General features: G+C 65.9%; 1 protein-coding gene across 2 annotated transcripts; it reads right to left on the reverse strand.

Moving 5' to 3' along the window:
* Nucleotides 1-205: 205 nt before the first annotated feature.
* LFNG (LFNG O-fucosylpeptide 3-beta-N-acetylglucosaminyltransferase) lies at nucleotides 206-8509 on the reverse strand. Of its 2 annotated transcripts, none has more exons than XM_081134504.1 (8): nucleotides 8031-8509; nucleotides 3736-3784; nucleotides 3139-3238; nucleotides 2861-3014; nucleotides 2680-2765; nucleotides 2037-2202; nucleotides 1536-1621; nucleotides 206-487 (listed from the first exon to the last, which is right to left on the reverse strand). In XM_081134504.1, the coding sequence occupies exons 1-8, from the start codon at nucleotides 8457-8459 to the stop codon at nucleotides 304-306; spliced, it is 1254 nt and encodes a 417-aa protein (XP_080990630.1). In that variant the 5' UTR covers nucleotides 8460-8509; the 3' UTR covers nucleotides 206-303. The 2 variants fall into 2 exon arrangements, with proteins under 2 accessions (XP_080990630.1, XP_080990631.1); XM_081134505.1 differs by having other exon boundaries at nucleotides 206-1343.
* Nucleotides 8510-9257: the final 748 nt, after the last annotated feature.

Consider the following 9257-nt stretch of genomic DNA (forward strand, 5'->3'; position numbering starts at 1 on the left):
GCATCACCGCTCCAGGCCTCAGTTTCCCCATCTGCAAAATGGGACACGGACATGGCCTCTGTGGGTATGTGAAGGGTATGAATGAAGTTAGGTAAGGAGGTCCCAGGCCACAGAGGGTCCCTTCTCTCCTCACCTCCCCACCGTGAGCGCACAGAGCCAAGCCGCAGCCCCCTGGAGCCTTTCCACACAGACCAGGACCCCCAAGAGCACTGCCCCAAAGAGCATCTTTATTCACAGCCAAGGACATCACCATAGCAACCACACTGCCATTCCCTGAGAACTTTTCCCTTATCGCTCACTTTCCTAGCTATGTCTTTGCAGAAAGAAAAACAGGAGACAGGACACGCGCCCAGCTAGGTGTGCGAGGCGGCAGCGGGAGGCAGGTCCGATGGGAGAGTCCGGACACCGGGACACATAAATACTTGGAGTGTTAGACGTTTCCAGCTTCAGCCACGAAGGGGGATCCCCAGCCTGGCTTCTGCTTTTTCTGATCCACAGAAAAGATAAAATAACACCCTCCCCCATCCCCCCAAAACAAAGACAAGACACCCTACTTTTTACCCATCCCCTTCTGAAAAACAAGCACAGTAAAAAAATACTGTCACAATATTTACAGATACGCCCACTATGGGCGACTTTCTCTCTACTTTGGAGAGGGACTAAATGCTCAGCTCTGACTCCCCATCTCGGGGAGACAAAGGGACGAAGACCTCTGAGAGGGCCAGGAAGACCCCCGCCCAGAGGGCTGGGGGAGCCACTGTCCTCCCAGCTGCACAGCCACTGGGGGCTTCCTGGGGACACTGGACCTGGGCAGGGGCCAGAGGAGGTAACCAGGCCACTGCCCCCAAAACCCAGCTTCCTTGTAGGGCTCAGTGGTCCTGGGGGCTCTGAGGCAGGTGCCTGGGCACAGGGCTGTATCAGCAGCAGGAGACGGGCACCTGCACAGCCGGGCAGAGCAGCCCTGACTCCCACGCTGCCCACAGACCCCACGAGTGATATAAACTGTCCTCACAGTGGCCGCTGACAGATAAATCCTTCCAGGCCTGGGCTCCGGAGCCCGCTGACCTGTGGAGCAGGAGAGGCTGACAGGGACACCAGTGCCAGCTCCTCGGCAGAGCAGAGCTGCCCAGCAGCCTGCCACACAGGTGGGCACACAGTACACTCAAGGAGGCACAGCCCTGGGAGCCTCAAGTGACAAGGCCAGGGTGGCACAACAGGGGTCCCCGGGCCCTTTGGATACCAGGGGCGCCCGGGGACGGGGTCTCAGCCGAGGCTGCTAGAAGATGGCAGTGCGGGGACACCAGGGTGTGTCCGGGTACAGGTGGCAGTGGATGGAGCGGAACCTGTGGGGACAGAGTAGGGGGCTGGTCCGTGTGGGATGGGGTCCCACAGCACCAGAGGGCCCTCCTCTGCCCTGACCGGGGGTCCTGAAGGTGCTCTTTATAGTCCAGCTGCTGAGCCACATCCAGCCCCACCTCCACCAGAGCCCCAGGGGACTCTGGGTAAGCTGCGCCCACCTGGGCCTGCTTCCTCACCTGGATGGGTCCGCCTCCACTGAGAAGGGCCCCTTAATGTGGACCGCATTCCGCTTGTTTTCAAACGTCCCATAGCTCAGGGTCACCTGTGTGGAGAGGGGCAGAGTAGCGCTGGGAAGGGCCCAACACCCTGGCTCTGCCCAAGGCTGGCCACGTGGCTCTGAAGCAGGGAACTGCTTGCCTCTGCCTGCCTCGGGCCAAGAAGGAAGGTGGATGAGCCACGTGGCACCACACCCCACTGGCTCTGCGCACCCCAGGAATAAAGTCCAAGGTACTGTGAGAGAGAGAGACCTTCAGCTACAGGAAAGGACCCAAAAGCCACAGCACAGGAGAGTGAAGACGAACAATGGGGAGAGTGGACAAGAGCGTTTTAGTGGGGTCCATGCCGGTAGGGGGATGTGGGTGCCTGGGTGGCAGCCAACAGTGGGGCCCTTCCTGACTCCCCTGCTTAGAGTGACCTCCCCCCTCCCTCCTGCACCCACCCTTCCGGGGCCGGCGCACCTGCTCGCGGAGCTCCGAGGTGGGCACCTGCTGCAGGTTCTCCAGGTGGGAGTGGAAGAGCCCGCTGCGGATGAGGGGCACACCCAGCAGGGCCTCCACAATGTAGCCCACGGTGCAGTCGTCTGGCAGCCGGATCCGCTCAGCCGTGCTCATGAAGTGGCCCCCGCTGTGGGAGCGAAGGGCTGCAATATGAGCAGAGGCGGGAGCCTGCTGCCCACCGGGAGCCGGGCAGGGCCCCGCCCGGCAGAGGCCGCACACGGTGGAGGAGCCGGGCTCAGAGAGGAGGCGGACGAGCCCTGTGGAGCGGGGTGCAGACTCCGACTGTGCCCCTAAGGAGCCGTCTACCTGCAGCTCTCCCCTCGCTCCCTGAGCCCAACACCGCACCCTGCTCTGTGCCAGCCTGGTGCTTTCCTGTGAGCCAGGAGTTGCTGGTGCTGCAAGGGGTCTTGCCCAAGGGCGCCTGGCCCTGGTGCTAACACCTTGGTGCCTGCTGGCAGGAGGTGGGAAGTGGTCCGAACCATGTGAGGTTCGGGCCACCTGCTGCCGGGAAGATGAACCAAGCCAGGCCCCACTTGGGGGGGACCTCAGGACCGAGGGCAACCTGGCAGGTCAAGCAGCCTCACCTATGCCCCAGGGCACTTACCTGGCCCACGGGCTCATCTTCAGGGCCAGCCCACGGCTGATGCAGAAGCCAGCTCCGCCCGTGGCAAACCAGAAGTGGACGGGACGCTGCAGGGCCAGGGAAAGTGGTGAGACCCACGCCAGGCTGCGGGGACCCTCAGCCTCCTCCCCAGGTGCCCGGTGTGTGTGGGCAGCCCACTCACCGTCTTGGTCTCGCTGACCCTCTCGGTGGCCTGGATGGGCCTGTCCAGGCTGGGCTTGCCGATGTACACGTCCTGCGTGTGTGGGTAGCTGGCCAGCAGGCGCAGCAGGGCCCGCACGTTGACGTAGTTATCATCATCCACGTGGCAGAACCACCTGGGGCGGGGGGGGGGGCTGTCAGGGAGTTTGAGAGGGGTCCACGCTTGGAAGGGATGGGGGCTCCCACGGCAGAAGCCCGAAGGGGGCGTCCCTTGGGCCCCAGCCCAAGGCCCTCACTCACTTCCTCCCGGACTCGATGAAGCGGTCATACTCCACGGCCATCTTGCAGGACAGGGCCTGCCGGCTGTGGGCGGCCGAGCAGTTAGTGTTGACCACGTTGCCTGTGGACAGGGGGAGGGGGCTGTAGCTCAGAGAGGACGGCCTGGCCTGGAGTCACACAGCAGGCCGGGGAGAACAGAGCAGGAGAGAGCCGTGGCTGTCTGTCCCGGGGAGCCTTGGTTTCTTTAAGCTGTGCCCAGTGTTGGGCTCCCCGCTCAGCCCCCTCCCCCAGGCAGGACACAGGCCTGGGGACACCCCCCCCAGCCCAAACCGGTCACAGGCAGCCCAGCCCCACCCCTGCCCATTCAGCCAGCTTTTTCCCAGCACCAGCCACCTGTTGCTCAAAGGGGCCACAGCAGCTCAAAGGGGCTGAGGCGCTAAAAGGACCTCATTTGCATGAGAATCGGTGGGGGCGAGTGGTGGGGCGAGTGGTGGGGCGGGCCCTGAGCAAACCAGTTGAGTAAACTGCTCGTGGCCTCCGTGACCTCTCAGGAGGAGCACCGGGAGACGATTCCCCCGGGAGTGGAGCCCCCCTTGCCTCCCCAAGTTCAGGGCTCACCCATGCGCCGGGCCAGGGCCTCATCCTCCCCGTCGGTGAAAATGAACGTCTGGAAGGAGAGACATGGCCTTGAACAGGCAGCTGTGTCCCCGACCCCGGGCCACTGCAGCGGTCCAGGGCTGGGCATCGGGGTTTCAGCGGCTACAACTAGTCACGCCCACTCCCTGCACTTCTCTGGGCCTCAGCTTCCCCACGTGCACACAGTGGGGCTCAAGTGCCCTGCCTAAGTGGAAACAGGGCTGGGGCTTATGCAGACCTCACCCCCCCAGTCGACAGCTGGGCCCAAGGTCACCTAGCAGCTGTGCTGGCACGAGCCAGGTGGGGCGCCCCGCCCACCCACCAGGTAACCGGCTCCAGGCCCGCCCAGCGCACCTGGCAGGGCGCACACCCTTATTGACACAGCGCCGGCCCCGGGGAGGGGGCAGAGGGTGGTGCAGGGACAGGCAGAGGAGGTCGGCTTTGGGAAGCCAAGTCTCAATCAGTGGAGGACAAAGGCCTGCGCTGGGCGGCTGCCAAGTCCTGGCGGACAAAGGGCCCGGCCAGAGGATGAATCACCAGGCATTGTCCGCCAGCTTTGTCCCGGGCTGCGGGCGAGGGGCGCCCGGCTGGCCTTAACTCGGCCGTGTTAAGCGAGAGTGGCCGCACTGCCCATTACCATACAGCTGGCCTGGTTAACTGGGCCGGGCTGGGCGCAGGTCCGACGGGCAGGGTGTGGCCACAGCGCTGCAGTCCTCTGGGCTGGGCCTGGGGGGGCGGGGGCACGTCCCTGGCTGTGTGACCGGCGGGCAGGTCACCGTCTCTGAGCCAAAGCAGCCGCCGCTGTTCTCTGGAGATGCCGACGGTCCACAGGCAGGAGGCAGGAAGCAGCACGTGCCCCAGCCCACGGGTCAGTGCCCCCAGCACCCAAGCAGCCCAGCATCCCTGCTCCCGCTTCTGGGCGAGGGAACCAGGCTGGAAGACAGACCTGGCCCCAGCCACATCAAGGCTTCACCTGTGCCAGCACAGGGCCACCCCCTGCCAGGATCCAGCCTTAGAAAGGGTAGGGGCGGGGGGCGGGGGGCAGGGCTGGGAGCTGCAGGCGCCCGCCTGGGCCAGTCGGCACAGGGGAGGAATGTTCCTTCCTCTGCCTGGCCCGCCCAGCGCGTGCCGCCGGGCGCACCCGGGTCTGGCTGAGCGCAAAGCTTGGGGCCCAGGGGGTGCTGCAGGCAGCAGGAGACCCCCCACCTCCATACCCGCCAGGCCTCGGTTTCCTTCCGTGTACAAACGGGTCCCAGGGAGGATCTAGCATGTGCGGGCCTGACCCGCAGTGCATACCCAGGGACCCGGGCGCCCACCTGGGGTGCCCACCCTCACCTGGGCGGCCTCGGCTCCTTGCCCAGCCTGACCCCAGACCTAAGCACACACTCGGGTGGGGCCACAAGCTTCCGATCACAGGCTTGGCTAAGGGAGTTGCAGGCTCCATCCACAGCCTCTCAACACACGCTCGCCCCTCCTCACAGAGCCCGGCAGACACCCCAGGGCAGCCCGCACGCACAGACTCGCACTCAGCCCTCCCGCCCCCCCGCCGGCTCCCCAGCGTCTCAGCCAGGAATGCCGTGGGAGGCGGAGGCCGGGGCTGGCCCGTGCAGACGCACCGCTGCCACCGGATTAAAAGGAAAATGCTTTCTTAATGAGATCAAGCGAGGCCCGGTCTCCCGCGCTCGACGGTGCCCTAAAAACCCAGCCCAAGGCTAAGGAGATTAAAGTCACCTTTGTTCCAAAGAGCCAGGCTGCCGCCTGGGGAGGAGTACTCAGGAGGGTGGGGCAGCCGGGGGGAGGGTGCCGGGCCTCCTGTCTCCCCACATCAGAGCAACCAGCAGAGGGGCCGCCGCGGCCTCACCCGCAGCTCAGAGGTTATTTCCCACTCGGGGTTGTTTCCCGCTCGATACAACGGGCACAAATAACCAGAGCTCCCATGTGCCCGGAGCAAAGCACCCTTGGAGGTGGGCACCGTTACTACTCCAGTGTACAGATAGGGAAACTGAGGCCGAGAGGGCAGCCTCCAGCCTATGGTCGTACCCTGGGGCAGAGGCGGTGCTAATCCAGCCCTCCTAGCTTTCCAGGGACTGAGACACCCCCCCGCCCCCTCCCCACTTCCCCGACAACGGGCAGGCGGAGGAAGAGCAGGGCGGCAGGGCTGGCGAGGGGGGGACACCCACAGGAAGCGGCATTGTTCCTGGAGCTGCGATTCAAAGAAACACAGGATGCCAAGCTCTCCCCCAGCCATTGTGGCCATTGCCACTGCCGCAGCCTGGCCCACTCCTGGGAGGAGTGAGAGAGGACCCTGTGGGCCAAAGGCCTAGCCCCTCACCTTGGACTTCAAGTCCAGGCACGGTGTGGACCCCGCGGACTGGATCCCCACAGTCACTGCCGTTGCTGGAAGTTTCTTAAACATGCTCCTTACTTGTGCTCGTGATGCCCAGATGGCACTTTCTGGGCATTTTCTACACATTCTAGCCCAAATGGTACCTCCTCCGGGAAGTCCCTCCTGCCCTGGTCAGATGCCCACTCTCAGGCTCACACAGCCTCTCTGGGCTCCCCACTGCAGCCCCGACTTCCTGGGTTCTCCCCATCAGACTGGGTCTGAATCACCCTGTCCAGGGCTGGGGAAGGCGGGCGCTCTGCCGTGACACACAAATTGATGGGGGGACAGATCTGGCCTTTCCTGGATGGGGTCAGCTATCAGGACGGAACCCTGAGTGGCCCTCCGTCTGGGTGGGAGTGGATGGCCCCTCCCCGCTCGGTCCTCTTTAACAATGCATTAGGAGGCAATGCTTTCCCCATTTCAGAGATGAGGAGACTGAGGCTCCGAGAGGCCCCAGGTCTTGCTCAAGATCACCCAGCTCAGCTGGGACTGGTACCTGAGACCCCTGACCACATCCCATGGGCTGGAGAAAGCCCCCAAAGTACAAGACAAGAGGTGCTCGGGGCTGGTGGCAGCCCAGAGGGGGCTGAGCGCTGGCAAAGGTCACAGCAGGGAGGCAGAGTGTGGGAGAGTGGCCGGGCTCAGGGATGCAGCCCCACCAGGACTGTCAGTCAGGGCTATGGGGGGGTGTGAGCCCCTCATCGCCAGGCAACCTGAGTGGCCAGCGCTGGCGGCGGTTCCCATGGAGCGCATAGCTGCACACAAGAGGCCGGAGGCCTTTCTCGGCTGGAGAAAGGGGCTTTGTTACCTTGCCCAAGAGGCCAGCGTGAGAGCCGCCCCGCGCTGGGAATCCTAACGGCCCGGCCGCCAAACAAAACCCGCGCCCCGCAGCCCCCTCCCGCCGGCCCACTGAGCCTCTGGGAAAGGCACACTGTGTTCCCAGGAGGCTGCCATGGGGTTCCCAGGGCCCCCTCCCCAGGCCGGGGCCAGACAAGACCCGGCCCCCTAGCCCTGGTCATGACCTCACCAAGGCCCTGCCCCAAAACCGGACTCAGCAAGGCCAGAAGGCCTTAGGCCTGGAGGGTTTAAGCAGGCAGAAAGAGCTGCGGGGTCTTCTCTGAGCCCCCACTCACTCTCACCCCAAATGCCCAGTTAGTCCCTTGAATCTCCCAGCCACCCCTCCCCTGGCAGCGCCCACACTCTGCCCCCCTCCTGCCCCACCCAGCCATCTTCTGTAGCCTCAAGGGAGATTTTCAAAGTGGGGTGTGTCTACTAGGGAGTGCATGCTCAAGTATGGCATACGGAGCACAGGTTCCAGGGAGAGGGTCTCCGCACACCCTCAAACCCAGGGCTCTCTTTCTTTTGAGAGGTACCCCCCAGGGCTCAGCAACACCCACCGCGGCCCCGACTATCTTCAGGAATGACTTGGTCCCTAGCCCATCCCCACGACTCCGCTGGGGCAGGGGACCTGCCCTGTGCCCAGGGGTCCTAATCCCTGCCATTCCACCTCTAAGGAAAGTCTTCCTCCCCAGGGAAGCGTCTGAGCCCTGGGTGGGTGCCCCAGGCAGAATCTGCCTCGGGGACGTTTGGGGACAGTAATGCCCTATTAATGCGCTCCAGTGTTTTGGGGCAAGAAGCACCGCAGGGCACCAACCCCATGCAAGGTCAGTGCATGCTCTCCGGGGCGCTGGAACTTGGCTGGGGAGGGTCCCATCCCCACACTTCCACAACTGCCTGGGGAGAGGGGCCCCACCAGGGGATGCACCGGTGCGTGGCTCTCCGCACAGATTCCGAGTGGCGGGACAGAGCCGCAGCCTGGCGCGCGCCGGATACTGCCACCCACTGGGCAAGGCTGGGGTCCCCCCACCCCGCCCAGGCCAAGGGGGCTCACCATCTCCTTGTGGCGCGAGATCCAGGTCTCCAGAAGCAGGTCGAGGCGCGCGCGGTGAAACTTCTTGGTGGTCTTCACCGCGATGAAGACGTCGTGGGGCGCGAGCGGCTCCACCTGGGGCCGCGGGTGGCCGTCGGCGGGACGCGAGGCGCCCCCGGGCGGTGGTCCCGAGTCCCTGCGCGCGCGGGTCAGCAGGCTGAAGTACTCAGACAGGCTGTGCACCTCGCGGGCGAGCGCTCCGGGCGCCGCCGCCGCCTCCAGCCCCGGCGCCGGGGCCGCCCCCACGGGGCCCGCCAGGCTGCGCAGCGCGCGCCGGCCGCGCTCGGCGGGCACCGGGGGCGGCGGCGGGTCGGCCGTGAGCACCAGCAGGCAGGCGAGCAGCGCGCCCGCCAGGGCCAGCAGCAGGCGTCGGCCGCAGCGCTTGAGCATCGTGGGGTGCGCGCCGCCCGGTGCGCGCCGCCCCGCACAGCCGCGCCGAGGGTCCCCGGTCCAGCAGCGCGCCCAGCGGCGCTCGGCCGGCGCCCTGCGCTCTTAAAGCTCGCGGCCCTGGCCACGCCCCGGGGCGGCGCCTCCGCCGGGCCGCGCCCTCGCCACGCGCTGACTGGCTCCCGGGGCGGAGCCCCGCACGGGTCGCCCCGCAGAGCCGGCAGCGCCCACGTGGGGCCGCGGCGGGGGTCTGGGAACCGACCCCGGGGCGCCGCAGACCCCGCCTTCTGTGCTCCGGAGCGCGCCCGGCCCCTCCCGGGTCGCCCCGACGGGCAGCGCAGGGGAGGGAGGCTTTGCGCCCGTGGCCCGAGCCGGCGGGGGCTGCACCCTCGCGTCCGGCACGCGGAAGGGTGCGCCCTGGGCGCGGGATGGGGGCCTCCCGGGGCTCGATCCTGCCGCCAGGGACGCCCTTACTCCCCTGATTTGCGCTTCCCCTCCCCAAGCCTGGCTTCCTCCCCACGGGACGGGGCGGGCCAGGTACCTGGGGCGGCGCCTGGGTGGACCTGAGGGCTCTGGCCAGGGCAGCTGTTCTTCATATCGTGGGGCTGAGCCACCTGAGCCACAGGTAGGGAGGGGCGCGAGGGTCCAGCGCGAAAACACCTGTACCGAATTCCACCTCCAGGCCCCCGGCTAGTGTCCTCGAGTCCCGGCCAAACGTCGGGAGATCGGTCCCCCGAAATCCTCCAGGCGCCCCGTGGCGAGAAAAAACTAAGGTCGCCCCTCCCCGCGCGGGATGAAAGG

The sequence above is a fragment of the Miniopterus schreibersii genome (assembly GCF_964146895.1).
Source record: "Miniopterus schreibersii genome assembly, chromosome: 4".
NCBI lineage: Eukaryota > Metazoa > Chordata > Mammalia > Chiroptera > Miniopteridae > Miniopterus > Miniopterus schreibersii.

Bases quoted from the DNA above. Each gene is read 5' to 3' on its own strand.
- LFNG (XM_081134504.1), bottom strand. From the start codon at position 8,459: ATGCTCAAGCGCTGCGGCCGACGCCTGCTGCTGGCCCTGGCGGGCGCG. The intron at 3,785-8,030 runs GTGAGCCCCCTT...CTCTCCTTCCAG, and splicing joins TCTCGCGCCACAAGGAGATG to ACGTTCATTTTCACCGACGG. The intron at 3,015-3,138 runs GTGAGTGAGGGC...CCCCCGCCCCAG, and splicing joins TTCATCGAGTCCGGGAGGAA to GTGGTTCTGCCACGTGGATG.